Source organism: Sebastes fasciatus, chromosome 21, assembly GCF_043250625.1.
Source record: "Sebastes fasciatus isolate fSebFas1 chromosome 21, fSebFas1.pri, whole genome shotgun sequence".
Classification (NCBI taxonomy): Eukaryota; Metazoa; Chordata; class Actinopteri; order Perciformes; family Sebastidae; genus Sebastes; species Sebastes fasciatus.
Genome location: NC_133815.1, coordinates 5,774,570 through 5,793,408, shown reverse-complemented (window position 1 = coordinate 5,793,408; position 18,839 = coordinate 5,774,570). Strand labels below are relative to the sequence as shown.

Sequence of the window (18,839 nt, the reverse complement as noted above, 5' to 3'; positions counted from 1 at the left end):
GGGGGCGTGTATGATTACTTTAGCCTTTTGTTGTTTGAACCACTAATTTATCAAATGTGCAGACAAGGACTTTACCACCACAAGGACAAACATGCAAATAAAACAGATACAGTAATCTATTATGTAAGTATTTATAACATTGTTTTCCTAAAAAATAAAATCAGAATCAAGCAATTACTCCCATCAATCAAGACATTTTTACTATAATACAACTATTCTGATGGGTTTTGACAATACTGATATTTGGTATTGTAAAACGTTTTTTATATCACCGATTTTTTTAATGACCATCACTAGTTTTAAAAATTGTGATACCAAAGAATTCTTACATGTTGTCATGACAACGTGTCAAATGCTTTTATTTTTTTGCCTCTTCATGACAGAATAAAACAAGCTGCCAATTTCTCTATGCAATTGATAAGGTTGGTTTATTAACAAATATCCTCTCGTGCAGATTACACAATTGCAGTTCAATATGTGCTATATACAATATGTACAGCTTCAAAAATCCATTTGAAAGTCAAGACATTTTAATTTCGAATGCATGTACATGTAAAATGTTGGACCAAAAGGCGTCCTATATACACACTCTACCTTTTACCAACATCATTTAATGACAAAGCAAACAAGTTACAATAACAATAGTGAAGTTCGACATCCAATCAGTGCAGTGACAATGACAGTGGAGTTCCATCGTATGAAGACATAAGCCATATCAGGCTGTAACAATACTTACTAGAAGGAAACATTAATCGTGGGTTTTAGTCAAGGGGCAACCTTCAGTTCTGAAAAGTGTAGCCAATATTGAAGTGCCTTAAACTTGCATTCTTTCTAATAGCCAGAAGGGGGGCGACTCCTCTGGTTGCAAAAAAGAAGTCTGTATGTATAGAAGTCTATGAGAAAATTACCCTACTTCTCACTTGATTTATTACATTAGCATTTACCATTAAGTATGACAGGAAAGGAGAAAAGTTGACCACGGTTCTGCTAGGTACCAAGCTTGCTCAACTGTTTTCGGAGCACAGAGCATAAAGGGGTGGGACTTAGCTTAGGAAGGGTCAGTTCTTTGATGCAGTATTTAAATTATCCATTATTCTTTACCATAGCTGCCAAAGTGGCCAGTGTGCTGTTGGGGTCCAATATCCTAACTAAAGGTACATTCACACCTGTCTCTTGGAAAATCTTGTTCTGCAGAGTCATGGCCAACATTGAGTCAATACCCAGCGCACACAGAGCTGAGTCATCATCCAGGTCATCTACACTAACATTGCTGATGTCACTGACAATTGCTCTCACACTGTCATGTGTGGAAGACAAATGCTGAACCCTGGGTTCATTACTTAGCTCGTATTTTAGCTCCATTTCCACTAAAGCTGACAGACGCTCTCTGAGAGATGCATTTTGTGAAAGCACATGAATGTGAAGATTTTTGAAGTTGAACTTGCATATGACTTGTTGTGGTCTGTTCATCACAAGACACTTTTCAAGTGCCTCTTGAACATCACACACATCCATTGTCATCATCCCCTTTGCCTCCAGAAACTTTTGGAAATGGTCTTTGTTCAACAAGAGACCAAGGTTCAAAGGACCCCAGTTGATGGACTGTCCAGCAAGTCCAAGGTTTCTCCGATAATGACAGAATGTGTCAAGGAAAGAATTGGCTGCTGCGTAGTTACATTGTGAGGCATTGCCAATGAATGAAGAGATGGAGGAGTAGCACACAAAGGAATCCAGTTTGTTGTGAAGTGTTGCATAGTGAAGGTTTAGAGCCCCACTCACTTTGGGCTGCAGCACCTTTCGGAATAGGGACTCATCAAGGTTTTCGATCAACGCATCATGTAATACTGCAGCACTGTGAAACACTCCTTTGATTGGACAAGAGGAGAACTTTTGTTCGATCTTTGAGATCGCGTCCACGACCTGCATCGACACAGAAACGTCACATTGGACGTTCATTATTGTCACCCCATATTTTCTCTGGAGGAGTTCCATTTCAAACTGCATTTCTTCAGTCAGAGTACTTCTGGAGAGTGTTGCAATACAACCTCCACCATTGTGGGCAATGAACTTTACCGTTTCAAGTCCCAAACCAGAGAGCCCTCCGGTTACAATATAAACACAGCTTTGTTTAAAGAGTTGTCCAGGCCTTGTAAGCAAAGGGATATCTGACGGTAGACAATCAGATTCTCTGTGATCTAGAACAACTTGCTGCACCGTCTTCGTTGTGAAGTAGGACTCTGAATCAGGCTCTTTTGTACTTGATAATTGAAAAGTCTCCCTTTTCAAAGGCAGAGATACTGTATCAAAGCCTAATGACAACAGCCAATTAGAGATAGTCCTGTTCTGTACTTGCAGATTTGCTCTCTGGAGAACATTAGCCACATCAAGTCTATGTACATGCATGTGTTCACTCTTCAATGCAAACATGTTTGCTGAGAGTGAGGATGACAAGTGATTGCTACATACAAAAATAATGTGTCTATCGTGACCACCGCTGTCATGCATCCCCTGCAAAGAGTGATCAAACGGGGGCAGAAAAACTAATGCATGACTCTGATGAAAATGCAGAGATTCTCCTCTGAAATGTGACAGTGAGGAAACATTCCAGCCGGACCTGTTTGCTGTCAGAGCCAAAACTTTCACCAGAGCAGAGGCTGAGTTGGAGGAGATGATGATCAGCTTCCTGTGCTGTTGTCTTACCTGGGGCAGCATTCTCTGCAGGATCTCCCATGCCAGTATGAAGAAAGACACACATGGAGTCTCTTTCAGAAACGGGAGTCTCTTTGTGCTGTAGCACACAGCTTCAGGAATTATAATCTTCGCAGTGGCAGAAACTGGATAACATGAAGCGATGTGATCTCCCACTCTTAGATTACAAACATCTTTCCCAACAGCTGTTACAATGCCGCTAAAATCCAAAGCGAGAAGCTTGTGGTTCTGTGACGTATGCTTGTTCCAATACATTGTCTTGCCGAAGTTCAAATGTGAAGTGGTGACGGGAAAGTAATCAGATGAATGAGCGCATACATTGGTTAGCTGAATCTCAACTGACTTCTCTTGGATAGGATTTGGGTTTGTGTTGTAGGGGATGGCAGACAAGTGAGCCATTCTGTATGGATCAGTCGTCTGTAGAACAAAGTTGCTCACAGGGTGCATATCACCTTCACATAAAGCCCCGTCCCTCATTGGGGTCCGTGCTATTCTTGTAGTTGATGCTTGGCCATTGCTGATCATGACCTCTTGTTGTTTACAGGTGTTTATCACACGAACCAGCGTTTGAATGTCCTCACTGGTCACAGAAGCAAGGTCGATCAGTTGGAAAGTGAGACCCGCCATCTCTGCTGCACAAGCCCTCGTCATACCAGACAGCACAAAACCAGGACTGACGTGGTCCACAATCATTCCTGTTGATCTATAGGTTATGACGCGGACAGTGCAAGAGCGTTTGCTCTCTTTCAAGGCTAAAACGATCTGGCGAAATAGCTCGCAGCAAGTCACCAAGCAGTCCAGCATCTTCTCAGATGACAAATGGCTGAGGTCCTCTAGCCCCCAAATGAAGAGAACATTTTCCAAATCCACATTGGTGTTTAGTGAGCCGAACACTAAATTTCGAACTTCGTCTGCCATCCAATGCTCTCTGCTCTCCACAAGTACTGACTCTGGGTGTATGTATGGCCTAAGTCCTTTAGCAATGCCAAGTTTTTCTTCAAAAACTATTGCTTTTATTTGCCGATTTTGCAAGTCTCTCTCGTCAGGAATTGCAGTTATTTCATTGTGGAAGAACCGTGACTGAAGAACACTTGAACAATTGCCCAAAAATGATATCCTCACCCCCTTAAGTTCCACCAGTACATGACCCTCTGTGGTGGAAAAGCAACCACATACATCAAGGTAGTCTGGAGTCTCTTCAGTGGCTCGTAAGTACATGACCATTTCCTCTTGTAGTGGTCCTGATATGGCTATACTGCCGATAGCTGAGGGGAATCCCTGCTTGGCTGTTAGCCGTCCGATAGCTACCACAGCAGTCATTTGCAAGAAATAGTCCAACAACACAGGGTGAATGAAATACTCATGAAGGTGTTTTAGAAGTTCACCAGGGACTTGAATTGCTGTCACCGCTTCCTTGAACTCATCTCCAAAATGCACCTCATCAAGCTGTTTGAAGACAGCACCATATTCAAATCCTGCTTGAGAAAGAATTGAATAAATCTCTTTTCTCTTCATAACCAATTTGCACCTTTGGGTGATCATGTCAAGACAAATGGTTGGTTCTTCCAACAGCGGTTGGCCATCCGCACACCTGTATATGCCGGAGGCATGTGTTGCAACAGAAGACTGTATTTTAAATGAAGCCCCGTTCGCTGTCTGCTCCAGTGTCACTTTCAACTGATGACAGTTTGAGCTTAGTGTAAGCAGACTCTCAAATCTTACACTGAGCTGGAGCAGAGATACTGGTTTCTTTGGCCTTAAACTTGCCATCACTGAGGCATAAGCTAGTTCGACATAGAACGCGCCTGGCACAATAGGAACACCATTATTTTTATGCTCCCAAAGATATGGTGCAGTCTCCAATGAGAGGTTGCACATGTACTCTTTGTGCTTTATTTGGGATATGAGCGTATGGGGGGAAAATGCACAGGATTCACCACCTTTTCTCAGAGCCTCAAAATTCAGTTCTTTCTTTGTGTTGACAAACTGATAGACTGGAAGAGCTGTGGGCAATGTCTCACAACCCCTGTAGAGCTGATGCCAGTCCACACTGATGCCCAGTTCAAATAGCTTTGCCACGGTAGACAAGATTGTGTCGTAATCTTTATCTGGCTGGACAGAGGGAAGAACTATGGCATTATTTCCCAAAGTTTCATGTATGTTCCTTTGGAGAGCCCTACGAGGTCCGATCTCCACAAAGACCACATTTGTCCTTGATTGCTTGTCTTTGGTGGCAGCACGCAGTGTTTGTTCAAATAAGACGGGCTCTCGGATGTTCCTTGCCCAGTAGCTTCCTGTTCTAAAGTCGCCATCTGAACAACTGTCTCCAGTCACCGTTGAAAAGAGTTTGCACTCTTTGTTGTTGGCATCCAAGGGACCAACACTTTTATCAATGCCATCTAGTATAGGATCCATCATATGGCTATGGTATGCTGCTGGCACATCTAACTCATGGAGGAAGACATTTTTCTCTGTAAACACAACCTTCAGCCTCTGATGGAGGATATCTATAGCATCTGCATCCCCTGACAGAGTGCAGGACTGGGGGCTGTTGAATGCAGCAACACAAATTTTCCCAGAAAACTCTGGAAGGATTTTCAGTACCTTTTCTATAGCCACATTACCAACAACAAGCATTTTCCCTCCTGTGACCTTACTCTGAAGAGTACTGCGGTGGTACAACACTTTCACGGCATCCTTGAGAGACAAGAGACCAGAACAGTGAGCGGCAGCAACCTCACCAACAGAGTGTCCAAGCACCGCATCAGGTTTGACACCCCAGTGCTTGAGGAGAGCGGCAATGCCAACCTGAATCGCAAAAAGAAGAGGCTGGATGACATTTGGCTTTCTGAAATCATCACTATTGTATTCACCAGCAAGCCATTGACTGATGCTAATGCTTTTATGACTCTGAAAGAGATTCTCAACTTCTCTGACCTTATCTCTGAAAAAAGGAACCTCTCTCAGGAGCTGCTTGCACATACCCCTGTAGGCAACCCCATTTCCACAAAACACAAAGACCACCTGGATGTCAGACATTATTGACTCAACCTTTGTTTTCAATGCAGATGTTAGCTGACGTTTTAAATCTGAGATGGAAGATGTTGGGAAGGCCTTCCTATATTTGTGTCTAGCATGACTCCTTCTGCATGCTGAAGTGTATGACAGTGCTTGTAAGTCAAGTGTTTGATCGCTGCAAAGCCTCTGGTGGGTGTCAGTGATGGACAGGATAAGTGATTTCTCAGAGGCTGCAGATATTACAAAGACTTTTGGACAGCCTTTTGGGATCTGTGTGGGAACGGTGGTCTGTCTGTACTCTCTTACAATCACATGTGCATTTGTGCCTCCAAACCCAAAGCTGTTGATCCCAGCTACCCTTCCTAATGACCCCTTGGGCTTCCATCTTTCAGCTTTAACCGGAATACTTATACTCAGAGCTTTTACATCTACACTAGCGCTGTCTTCTGAGTAGAAAGCTGAAGGAACAATAGTCTCATGCTTCATCATTAAGAGTACCTTAATGAGTCCGGCCAATCCAGCAGCAGATTCTGTGTGTCCAATATTGCCCTTCACAGAGCCAATCCGCAGTGTCTCAGAACCAGGAGGTCTGGCTTTAGCGATGACGCTTGAGATGCTTCTTGCCTCTGTTGGATCTCCAACTGGCGTTCCAGTCCCATGTGCCTCTATGTACTGGACGTCGGCAAGGTCAGACTCTGAGTAGATTCTGCGCAGGAGTTCCTCTTGTTGAGTCATGGAGGGTTTGGTGATTGGAGTGACTGAATGTCCATCTTGGTTGACCGCTGTTTTGCTGACGATACCCCATATTTTGTTGCAGTCTTTAATGGCCTGTGTATAGAAAGCAGGCTATCTATCATCTCTTGGACTGGGTATCATTTAAAAAATTCTGATGCCAATACTAGTAGGCTACTCTTGTACAGATATCACACGTCACATTAAATCGAAGAATGTTTGTGATGATTGGCTGTGAGCAAAACCATACAGATATAATTTCTTTCTAGATCAGTGCACAAAAAGGATTGACTGTGGGTATCGTTTAACTGGAGAAGTTTCAATACTATTTGGTACGGGGTTATTTACCGATATCAAGCCGTAATTATGTTTACTGTTTTCAGTTTATCAATGGCATAAAATTACTGTAAAAAATAATCACAATGCTTGCTTACATTTTTCAGAGGCTTCAGGAGAACCACACCACATCCCTCCCCTCTTCCATAGCCGTCTGCTCGGCTGGAGAAAGGTTTGCTGGTCCCTTCAGGCGAGATCATCTTTGCCTTGCTCAGAGCAACAAACACTCTTGGCTCTATTATACAGCTGACACCTCCACAAACAGCCATGTCACAGTCACCTGATAAGATAAAACACATTCCATAATCTCACATAGTAATATCTTATCCCTGTAATTAAAACCACAATGCCGCGGCATGACTTTCCATCAGAGTTATGCCGCGGCAATGAAATATGGAACTATTGAATGTGATGCACTGATTAGCTTGCTTTTAGGCATGGCATTTGTAGGGGGAAAAAGTGAACCACATACCTTGCTTTATAGCCTGGCAGGCTAAATGTAGAGCCACCAAAGATGAAGAACAGGCACTGTCAATGGCGAAAGACGGGCCAGTGAGATTAAATGTGAAGGATATTCTATTGGCAGCAACGCTCATGGCCGTCCCAGTGCCGTTGTAGTGGGTTATCGTAGCAGGACTGTTACTTCGGAGTATCTCGTAATCCCTGTTCATTAGACCTGCAACATTATTATAAAAGCAGAGTACGTCACAATTTGTGTGTCGTGAAATTGTGCTTGTTTTAAATGTATCATAGAACGATATCGGTCACCTATGTAAACTCCAGTTCTGCTGCCACTGATGCTCTCCATCGCCATTCCCGCATCTTCTAATGCCCTGTATGTACACTGCAGAAGGAGTTTCTGCTGAGGGTCCATGAATTCAGCCTCTGCTTCAGTAATGCCAAAAAACTTGTGATCAAACTCATTGAATCTGAAATATAAAACATAGCAGATCTCAATAGCAGCAATGACATCTCTCAATTGAAGGATTAACACTTTAAGTTTGAGTAAAGCAAAGTTGATCAAATTCTGATGATTCAGATTCTTTTACTGGGGTTTTGACGCTCAAAACAATCTTAGATAATGTTGGGGCAGGGGTTATGCTAAGGATGGCTCCAGTGCGTCATCATGCCATGATTTCAGGCCCACCCAAAACATCCTGAACACAAAAATGGAGAAAAAATGTTCTGTGTGTTGCGGTCTAACTCCACAATTCAGTACTATATAGTTCACCGTCTTTACCGTATGATGTGTTTAGAAACAAATCTCTGATTTAACTTTACCCGGACTTTAATCTTAAACAGTTGATACTTACCCTTCTATAAGAGCTGCTTTGGTTGTCTGTGTCTTTCCGGGTTTGCTGTCATCAGCATCGTACCAAACAGAGGTGTCAAATCTCTCTGCTGGAATATCTACAACACAGTTCATTCCCTCCAACAGAACCGTCCAGAAGTTGTCCAACCCTTCACCTAAAATAAAACGGACCACAATACCTTTAATTTAACCTTAAGACAACTTGGAAAAAATCATTAATCCAAAATGCTTGCGTCATACCTCCAGGGAAATTGCATCCAATCCCGATAACAGCTATGTCATCCTCTGCGTCCTCCATTGTTCCTTTAAGATGGTAGTGAAGTCGCTTTATTCTAAAAGCCAAAGTGAAGCCTCTCCATAGTGAAGCTTCATGTCCAGTCCTGGTTGCTGTCTGTGGTCAGAACTAGAGCGGCTGCACCTCCCACCCTTTATAAACATTGTGCCACTGAGAAGGAACAAGAGGACACAACAATGCCCTGCCTTGAAGCTTCTCAGTTGGCTTCATCTGTGACTAATTTGTAACTTAAGATCATTCAAAGGCAGCAGAGAATAGGTTTTTGTTCTTGTTTGCAGATTGACAATAGACCACAGTGTATAGAATCCACTTAAGTGGTCATTTCCACAGGAACCTGTGGTCATGTCGTCAAAGGTAATAGTAATATTTTTACTTCATAGATAAAGTGAAATAACTCCATAACTCCAAAGTGAAAACAGGATTTTTTTGCTAATTTATTAAAAAGATTAAGCTGAAATATCACATTGACACAAGTATTCATATGAACCTGAAAATGAGCCTGATCTGTCCCCTTTAAGACTTGCAACTTTACCATTTTAATTCAGGATGCGTTCCAAATCGCTTACTTTAACTTTTTACTTTTACTGCAGCTTCCCTTACAAAGTACGTACTGTTGCATGTAGTTTGCATACAGTTGGGACATGCTACTTCCTCATAACATTGTGCCTTGAACTTTGACCCTCTTGCTCAATATATCCGCTAGGATTGTGGGTCAGAATAGCCAGAAAAGCATAATGGTTTGCACACTGCAAAACACGACCAGATTTAATAGGACATCCAGGTATTTTTGGCATACTGCATTTGACATACTATGTATTTGAACATACTAAATCTTTTTCTTGCATACTAAGTAGTATGGTAGTATGGGGTATTGGAACGCACAGTTAAGTCTCTCTGCTGTCATCAACCTCATTTCCAGCAGTAGCAGGATGCAGTTTCAGGTCAGAAAAAGCTCTGATAAAACCACTTTAACCAGCACCTAACAATAGCAACAAGATGATGAGCATTTTTGGAGCATTTAGCAGCTAAAGAGCCAGATATTTCACTCAGAAGATGGCAAAGACCAAAAGAGAACTACAAGGAAAGTGAATGTTTGACTTCCATTTATCTCCGAATATATGCTAATGTTTCTCTGTCAGCTTGATGTATAAATAAGTAAATGATAGCTAACATAAGCCAATGTTGTGCTGCCCCCTAGTGATCAAAATCAATGAATTCAAGCTAAAGTTTCATGTAGTGAACAACACATTGAGTAAGGGTAACCTTTATTTGAGCTCCAAGAAGGCCTTTGTCTAAAAGGAACAAACAGAAGCACAAAGCCAACCTTTTTTTACACACGTATATATAGTATATATACACATTTCCCCTCATTTACCAGCTACATGTGAGCTGAGAATAGGACATGAGGGCCTATCACTAATATCAGAAAAAGGAGAACACACCTTTGGGCACTTTAAATAAATAAGAACAAGCAAAATAGATGCAACTGAAAGACGATCATTTAGAGAAAATGTGAACAGCGGTATCACTTGTACCTTGCTACAGCCAAATGGTACATTCTAGATTGAGGTACTTTAAGGTCCTATGGTGTTCAAAATGAGACATAGACATACATGAAATCATTCATCTCAACTTAACTAACCATGATCTCTGTGAAATTCCTTTGACTGAGAACCTTGTTATGATACCAAATATGACTCTGATGTATAAAACTACTACAGAAGTCATTCGTCTTGAGAGTCGAGGACAACAAGCCTCTCATGACACATCTCACAAAACAAACTGTGAGAACAAATATTTATTTTCATCCAATAAACTAAGTGCTTTAAAAATCGCTGTGAAACCAAAAGTCTTCTCTACAGGAAAATAAAAATGTTTATAAGGGGTGAAACTTAATCATTTCAGTGTCATCTTCACATTGATAATAAAGAGGGATACAAACAAATGAAAAGCCTCCAAAAGGCTGCAGAGCTTCATATATATATATATATATATATATATATATACATGTTACAAGAGTCTAAAATCTCTACTGAGGTATCTGCTGGTCCAGTAATTTCCCCTCCAGCACCTTCTGGATCTCTTTGGCATCCAGAGTTTCGTACGTTAGCAGGGCGTCCGCTAGCTTCTTGTGCTCCTTGCTGTAGGTCTTCAGGAGGTTTTTAGCACGATCGTATGAGTCCTGGATGGAAGAGGAAGATTGGAGGATAAAAAAAAAAGATAAATATCTGTTTTAATTTATCTGTGAATGAAGCAAAGTCTGTGAGAAACTCACCTGCAGTAGAGCCCTGACTTCCTGTTCGATGGCAGCTTGAGTCTCGGGGCTCTGCTTGGTCACGTCTCTGTAGGTCATGACACCGAGCTGCAACAAAACACAAATTACATCCTTTAGGGTTGAATGAACAATAGACGTTCTCATGCATTAGTCACTGATCATTAAAAGCTGTGAGAGTTTTCCAGGAGTCCAGACTAAGACAGAGATTTTCATTGTCTTATGTGTAATTACAGGTTATAGTAATGACAGGAGGACTGCAGGTTTTCATTTCAACTTCACAATAAATCAGTGTCCCGGTCCCTGATTGGAGACACGCATGCTCAGAATAACATTTTTATGTATATTTACACTTTTGTTTTATATACTACAGGGCTGCATATAATGATTATTTTCATTGTTGATTACTTTCTTGATTAATCGATTAGTTGTTTGCTCTATAAAATTCTGTGAAAAATGTCGATCAGCGTTTCCCAAAGCCAAAGATGACGTACTCAAATGTCTTGTTTTGTCCACAACTCAAAGATATTCAGTTTACTGTCATAGAGGAGTAAAGAAACCAGAAAATATTCACATTTAAGAAGCTGGAATCAGAGAATTTTGTCCTTTGTTTTCTTAAAAAAAGACTCACAAACTGATAAATCAATATCAAAATAGTTGACAACTAATCGATTAATCGTTGCAGCTCTAATATGCAGTAAACAAAAGGTCAAGCCCCACAGCAATAAAAGCCCCCAGAACAGCACTGTTTAGTGAAAACTCTGTTAGTAGAAAGGATAAAAATGTTCCCTCATAAACCACAGAAATTAAAATGTTACCTTGTCGCTCATGCCGAACCTGGTCACCATCATTTTTGCTATTTTGGTTGCTCCATCGAAGTCACTGGAGGCTCCTGAAACGCACAAAAGCAGGAAAAGATTGAAACTAATACTGTATCACAAAGGACCAAAGCATACAATCAATATTATCAGACATGTTTAGGGCTGTCCTCAACCAAAGAAATTCTTAGTGGACTAACACTCATACGATTTTGTGGACTAATCGATTAGTTGATTTAATCAAGAGATCTGTATAAGCTTCTCCACAAAGAATCTCACAAAGCACCACTTTAAATCTGGTGTATACCAGAGATGTGCTCAGAAGTTTCTAGAAATGCAGTCATGAAAAAGCATAAAAAATGACTAATCAACTAAAGATATGTTAGTCGACTGAGGCCATCTTTTCTTCCCGCACCAGTAGTGATGTAGTCGTCCCCAAAGATGAGCTCCTCTGCTACTCGACCGCCCATACTGACATCCATCTGAGCCAGCAGCTGAGCTCTCGTCTCACTCCAGCGGTCATTCTCTGGTAGCAGGGACACCTGGAGGACGGAGACGAGGACAAAACTGATCAGCTTTAGGTTTGGTTTTAAAAAGAAATGTGTATGAGAGTATGAGAAGAGCTCACATGGCCGAGAGTTGGGCCTCTGGGCATGATAGTGGCCTTATTGATGGGCATTGCATCTTTGGTGTAATAGGCAACGATGGCATGGCCGGACTCATGGTAGGCTGTGATGGTCTTATTCTGCTTGTCGATTACAACGCTCTTCCTCTCAGGGCCTGGTATGAAAAGAATTAAAACAGAACGATTTTTTTACTTAGCTCCCATTCATGTTATCTCCTGTTGAAATTCTCCAAACTGTGTCCATTGTGTGTATTCACCCATGAGGATCTTGTCCTTAGCAAACTCCAGGTCCTTCATTGTGACCATCTCTTTCTCGTCCATGGCGGCCTTCAGGGCGGCCTGGTTGACCAGGTTCTCCAGCTCGGCCCCAGAGAAGCCCACTGTGCCTCGGGCAATGATCTGTGCATCTATGGCTGTAAAAGAGCAACACAATAGAAAAAGGCTTCTTTATAAGAGGTGGTCGGGAGACAATGTGTCCTTTACAGAAAGGTATTCTCACAGGTTTACAGCTTTGGATGCTTTAAGATGATTTCAGTTGATAAGGAGAGATAATGTTTCTGCACAATGTGCAGCATTTTCTCATTGATATTGCATAATATTACTGCTTTCACCACTGCTTTGATTTATTTATTTGTAACTACATTGAGAGAAGCCTGCGGAATTTCATTGAACCTGAAACCTATATGAAAGTGACAATAAAGATCATTCTGATTCTGATAAGTTGCCAATTTAGAAATCGTTTCTGAAATGCTAACAAAAATATAAGAATGACAAATAAAGAGTGCAGTAAGATTTGCTTTGTGAGATATTATTTAAAATAATATCCTTAATATTTTTGGATATTTTACACTGAGACCTACCAGAGTCCACTTTGATCTTGGAGAGGTACCAGTTGAGAATCTCAGTGCGTCCTTTCACGTCGGGGTGAGGGACCGTCACCTGCATGTCAAACCTTCCCGGCCTCACCAGAGCACTATAAAGTAGGAGGAAAGCAGTATTAATTAAGATTCATATAGCATAGATTCTTAATTTCTTAACATTTAAATGACTACTACTACTGAAACTACAGGGTTGTTCAGTGTCCCATACTAATGCTCATAATAAATGCTCTTCCTCAGGTTAGTTTGCAATGAGAAACTGAGAAAATGTGACACCGGGAGCAAATGTCAAAAATAGTTTTACACTGCAAAGCACATTTTAATTAACTTGCCATAAAAATACGCAAACAAAACTCACAGTATGATTTTAAAGTTGCCGAATTAGTGTCAGTTGAAATAGGTCAGTGGTTAATTTATATATATATATATATATATATATATATATATTTATATAGTGTTGGTTTTGTTATTTGTGCACATGAAATGGTTCCATTCAGAGTAATACAGAAACTAGGACGAGGCCACGAGGATAAAAACAGCCCGAGGCATCGGTCAGGGGGTAAAGGTCACAGAGTAGGAAGTAAAAAAACTGGAACAGTTTTGTATACATGAACTATATCTACATACTGTATTGATTTACCTTATTTCAAACAATAAATAGGTTAAATAAACAAATTAAAGCTTAGGTTAAAAAAAAGTGAACATACTTATCCAGGGCCTCAGCAAAGTTTGTAGCACCAATAACAATGACGCCTTCATTTGGTTTAAACCTGTGAAACCAAAACATTGAGAGTAAGAAGTGGAAGTTGTTGACAGCAAAAAAAAATTTCACAGTATGCAGTTTTAAAAATGTCAAAACTGACCCGTCCATTTCAGCCAGCAGCTGGTTGATGGTTTGTCTAGAATAGGGATGCATCGGAGACTCGATCCTCTTTCCGCCGACGCTGTCCAACTCATCGATGAAGATGACACAGGGAGCGTTAGCTTTTGCCTCTTCTGCAAACCACAAAAAAAGAGAAAGAGATTGTAGTTGTTTGGTTGCATCCTCAGCTGGTTGCTCACATTTTCTCACATCCAGCAAACTTACTGAAAAGATTCCTGATTCGACTCGCACCAACGCCCACAAACATCTCGTCAAACTCCGATCCGGAGGCGTAGTAGAAAGGCACATCAGCCTCCCCGGCCACGGCCCGCGCTAACAGAGTCTTTCCTGTTCCTGGTGGACCGATGAGGAGGATCCCTGAGAGGATGACAGAGAAAATAAATCAGCATATCAAAAATATAGGATAGAATATAGAATTGTCAAAATTGTGTATCAGGCTACTTTATTGGACAATAAAAAGAGATGAAATTGAACAAAATATAAAATACCTTTTGGAAGCTTTCCACCCAGAACAGTAAATTTCTGTGGGTTCTTGAGAAACTCAACAACATCTTGCAGTTCATTCTTCGCCTCATCGACTCCTTTGACGTGCTCAAATGTCACATTCTTCACCTGGACGGGGTCGACAGCTGAGTCCAGACCAGATGTGGTGCGGAATCTCACTGTGAAATCCCCAAAAACAACTGGTTCAGTACGATAACATCAAAAAAACTTTCCATTTCTTTACAGTGTCCCACCATGACAGACAATATAACTGCTGGTTTCAATATGCTTACTGTGGCATCAATGTAAATACGAAGATCCAAATGTATCCCATTATATATTCAAATACATCCAGCACACTGGCATAAAAACATACAGAGTAGATATTTAAGCATGACACAGTGATATGCAGCAGAATAATCAGTCAAACTCTACATGCACACTGCAGGAGAGACTATGATCTTATCAGCTTCTAACAAACATACTAAATCAAATATTTAAGCTGAAAATCAGCTCAAGTAAAACACTTATTTTACATCTTTGGAGACGTTAACAAGCTTTGTTCGGATTGCAGTGTGTATGTAGGGTTGTGAGTTGATTTGAGAGAATAAAAACGGAAACAAACCAGCATCAGAAAAGGAGCCTTTACCCGAGAGAAATGGGGATCTCGACAAGCCATAAATACCAACAAGGAGGAGGACCAACAAGATCAACCTGGTTCTCCTCAGCGAGTCTGTAAAACACAGCACAAAGTTTAGTTATCCTTTATGTCAGTCATAGGATCTCTCTGTATATTAACTCGGCACTACCACCCAAAGAAAACCTGGTGCAACTCTGACACTGACTACCAGGGAATCCTTTCATATTATAAGGTTCATTTTCTTTCTAAATGATAGCTGTAGTGCCTGATGGCTAAGGCAACATCCACACTAATATGTTTTGTTTTAAAATGCATAACTTTTGCTACGTTTATGCCTGGCGTCCACATTACATCGGCGTTCTTAAGCCTCTAAAAACGGAGACGTTTGTTAACGCTCTTTTACCCCATTTTAGTTTTAAAACTCCGGGGTTGTGCTTTAGTCTGAACGGGCAGAAACGGAGACCGGCGGAAACGGAGACCGTCAAAACGATGACGCAGACACCCATATTCGCTTCTTTATTGGGTCTCATCAGTTATGACATGTCCTTCCCTGATTCGTCACGCCCCATCACGTGAACCTTTTCCAGAAGAAAACAAACGCCACATGCCTTGTGTCCTCTGAGTGAAGGCCTGAGACTTCATGAACCCCTCAGTGAAACCTGTCTTGAAAGATTCCTGCTGGTTATCTGGAAGGTTCTTTTGTTTCACCAGTTGGTCCAGTGATTGTGCTTCTGGCACCTTTTCCCTCTGAAGCAATCCCTGTGAGGGAAACAGAGCGAGAGTTGGTTGGTCAAAATTAAGCCCTTTTCACTTCTTGGTAAAACAAAGTGTCTTCCAATAGGTCCCACTAATCTTCGCTGACCTTCATGAAGGCTGGTGTGTAGGACTCGGACTCCACCGGACCGTCGTAAGCAGACTCCGTTCGTCTCTTCTTTGTTTGCAGTGTCTTGAAACCTCGACTCTGGATCCATGCTGAAAAAACATGGAAAGCCAAAAAACATAAAACACTACCCTGAAATGTCAAGCCGTTCATACACTATAACTTACACACAGTAGGTTTCTTACCTGGCAGGAATTGTAGCTCTGAGCAAGCTTCTTTTAGAGGACTGTGGTATTGTCTGTGGAATATTGGGGTGCCAAAAACCCCCAACCTTCTGTGTGAAAACCCTGTTAGACAAAAAAGTTTGTTTCACTTAACATGATTGACGAATGTGTAAAATTAGTTTTCTGTAGTAAAACAATTGTCTTAGATACAACAAAATAAGTTTTTTATGAGCTGCTCACCATGCTTGTTATGAAAGAAGCTGTCTGCAGAAACGTGGCTCGACCTCCATATCGAAGGAACAGCGGGAGGTTCTTCAGGTCCTGGTGTCGGCAGTAACCTGCTGACCAGCTCGTCCAGCTGACTCACCCGGATCTCTGACAGGCCCAGATCCCTCAGGCTCACACTGGGCTGTGAGAAGAGGATAGTGAAAGTAGGTTATCTAAGACAATAATTGTGTGTGCGTGGCTTTTTAGAGCCTTTAAGATCTTTCTTAGACATCTCACTCACTCACTTTATCATATTAACATGTATATACTGTATATAGCACAAGTTAGTTAATAAATATACACATACATTTGCATAAAGCAAGCATATTTGCCCACTCCCATGTACATAAGAATATTAAATACTTGACAAATCACCCTTTAAGATACATTTTGAACAGATATAAAATGTGTGATTAATGTGCGATTAACTATTTTAATCGATTGACAGCCATAGTTTAAACAAAGAGGGTTCTTCTCACTCTCAAGCAAACAGTGATTTCAGACAAATTCCATGATTTAATTGGCTACAGATCTATTGTTTACTGTAGGTTGTTCAATGTAAGCAGTGACCAGTATGATTTTTGTATGTCTTGTTCAGCATTACCAACAAAGTAAAAAAAGAAAAATCTGTGTACCTGGAGACAAGTTCAGACCAAAGTCAAAGGTGATTATGTACTGTACCCTCATGGAGTCATGTCATGTGTGTGCACGGTGTCCATCTCACCTCTTTTAGATATGAACTGTGCTCTGGAATGAAGTCTTTGTGCAGGGTCTGGACCGAAGCGGTGGCGGAGTTCTTCAGCGAGTGGAGGGCATTGATGAGCTGGCTGAGGGGCACTATCATCTTACAGATACATAAACAGAGGAGGATGAAGATCAGTCTCTCAACCAGGGTATAAAATTAAGTTTTTTCCTCACGTGCCACTGTGGCAGGTCACTGAACATTTCTACTAGCCACACAATTGTTTTGTCTGCCACCTCTGAAATCTATGTAGAACGCTTTAGAATTGTAAACACTAGGACTGTGTATTGCCAAGAATCTGGCGATAACATACGTATCATGATACAAGGGTTACGATTCAATATATTGCGATACTGTAAGCAAGACAATACATCGCTATTTTTTTTTTTAAATCTAATTTTAGGAAAACTGTCATATTATAAAAAACACACCGCCATATGCATAAAATCTGAACAAAAAAAAGTTTACTTGCATTTGCATTTATCACAGACGGCGCATATCTTTGCAAATAAAATAAAGTATTGACTGAGTTAATCTTGTCATATAAACTATAAATTAGAATTCAATACAGAGTTTTTGAGAATTAATACAGTATCACAAAACATAATATTGCAATACTTGATATTTTCTTCCACCAATAGTAAACACAGAGTCAGTGGTAACAGACAGTAGAAATATGGATCATGTAACCTTAATCCCTGACTATTTTTAATGTAGGAATTGCTTTTTAAAAATAATATTTCTTAATATAAGGAATCTGCCATCATGGCAGGTGGCCTGACATTTTTACCTGCCACAGCCAACATTTACCCTGTATTTGGCAGGTGGCAGGTGCTAATTTCATTCCCTGCTTTCAACACACAAGTTAATATTTAAAACAAATATTTCAGGTTTACTAAATGTTGTGTGAATCGTCCAGACAGGACAGTGTTGACAGTTATATCAGTGTTATTACCAGCTGACAGCTCTTTGCCAATCAGAGGGCAGTATGGCCCAATACGTCAGACGTGTACCACTTATATAACCTATACAAATTAAAGTAAGCACCCTTCAATTAACTTCCCAAACATAATCACATCACATGTTAAAGTCATAGCCAGAAAACACCACATAACAAAGCTCGTGGGATCCTTTAAAATAGGTCACTATGACAACGTGACGTAACATGGGCTGACTTAATGCTAACACATTAGCCGAGGTAGCTTGTCATTGACCATGAGAGAAGACAGGACATAAACAAAGACAGACAGAGCTTCTTATTTATATAACTCACACATAACAGTCATTTCCAGGTAACACCGACTGTCTAACTATAAGATATATCTATAAATGTTGTCAGAAGAGTACACAATAGCCTAAAGAGATGCTATCTAGTTAGCTTACCTGCTGAGGCTGAAACGACGTTGACAGTGAAAACATCTTTACTGAATAATAATAATTAAAGTTTAGGAGTTGTTGGTGATGTGTGAGGAGACAACCCTCTAGATAACTGTCCTCCCGGTAGCGGTGTCCTCTTGTTTCCCTCGTTACACAATTTACAGCAGCAGCTTAGCTAACAAACGGCAAATGGAGTCTCCGGCATCTGAGGTCAAATGGACTACAAAATGACGTCAGGTTGAATTACGTCCGGGTGCAGCCTGCGTCATCCTGCGTCAGGACCGTCAATTTATCATAAAGTAATATATAGTTCATTTCATTTTCTTTTTTGTCACTTTAGTCTTTATTGCTTTTATGCATACACAAATAAAACACAAATATAACAATGCAACAGTGCAGCGAGGGGTT

The 18,839-nt window shown here is 40.8% G+C and overlaps 2 protein-coding genes across 3 annotated transcripts; both read right to left on the bottom strand.

Annotated features, from left to right (window-relative positions):
• Positions 1-147: 147 nt before the first annotated feature.
• pks1 (polyketide synthase 1) lies at positions 148-8,716 on the bottom strand. Its single transcript, XM_074621163.1, has 6 exons — positions 8,348-8,716; positions 8,109-8,262; positions 7,564-7,724; positions 7,268-7,471; positions 6,894-7,075; positions 148-6,555 (listed from the first exon to the last, which is right to left on the bottom strand). The coding sequence occupies exons 1-6, from the start codon at positions 8,403-8,405 to the stop codon at positions 1,084-1,086; spliced, it is 6,231 nt and encodes a 2,076-aa protein (XP_074477264.1). The 5' UTR covers positions 8,406-8,716; the 3' UTR covers positions 148-1,083.
• A 934-nt stretch (positions 8,717-9,650) lies between these two features.
• Positions 9,651-18,653, bottom strand: yme1l1a (YME1-like 1a). 2 transcript variants are annotated; one of them, XM_074621161.1, is made up of 18 exons: positions 18,438-18,653; positions 17,037-17,156; positions 16,286-16,454; positions 16,067-16,168; positions 15,864-15,973; positions 15,610-15,760; positions 14,987-15,094; positions 14,367-14,540; positions 14,083-14,235; positions 13,859-13,991; positions 13,703-13,765; positions 12,978-13,090; positions 12,375-12,530; positions 12,121-12,272; positions 11,908-12,034; positions 11,493-11,566; positions 10,678-10,764; positions 9,651-10,584 (listed from the first exon to the last, which is right to left on the bottom strand). In XM_074621161.1, exons 1-18 carry the CDS (start codon positions 18,471-18,473, stop codon positions 10,432-10,434), a joined length of 2,181 nt encoding a protein of 726 aa, XP_074477262.1. In that variant the 5' UTR covers positions 18,474-18,653; the 3' UTR covers positions 9,651-10,431. The 2 variants fall into 2 exon arrangements, with proteins under 2 accessions (XP_074477262.1, XP_074477263.1); XM_074621162.1 differs by having other exon boundaries at positions 15,011-15,094.
• Between the last annotated feature and the right edge of the window lie 186 nt (positions 18,654-18,839).

Bases quoted from the DNA above. Each gene is read 5' to 3' on its own strand.
- yme1l1a (XM_074621161.1), bottom strand. From the start codon at position 18,473: ATGTTTTCACTGTCAACGTCGTTTCAGCCTCAGCAG. The intron at 17,157-18,437 runs GTAAGCTAACTA...TGTATCTGTAAG, and splicing joins CGTCGTTTCAGCCTCAGCAG to ATGATAGTGCCCCTCAGCCA. The intron at 13,992-14,082 runs GTAAGTTTGCTG...TGTGGTTTGCAG, and splicing joins TCGAATCAGGAATCTTTTCA to AAGAGGCAAAAGCTAACGCT.
- pks1 (XM_074621163.1), bottom strand. From the start codon at position 8,405: ATGGAGGACGCAGAGGATGACATAGCTGTTATCGGGATTGGATGCAAT. The intron at 7,076-7,267 runs GTATGTGGTTCA...TTATCTTATCAG, and splicing joins CTGCCAGGCTATAAAGCAAG to GTGACTGTGACATGGCTGTT. The intron at 6,556-6,893 runs GTAAGCAAGCAT...TTCTATACACAG, and splicing joins TCCTGAAGCCTCTGAAAAAT to GCCATTAAAGACTGCAACAA.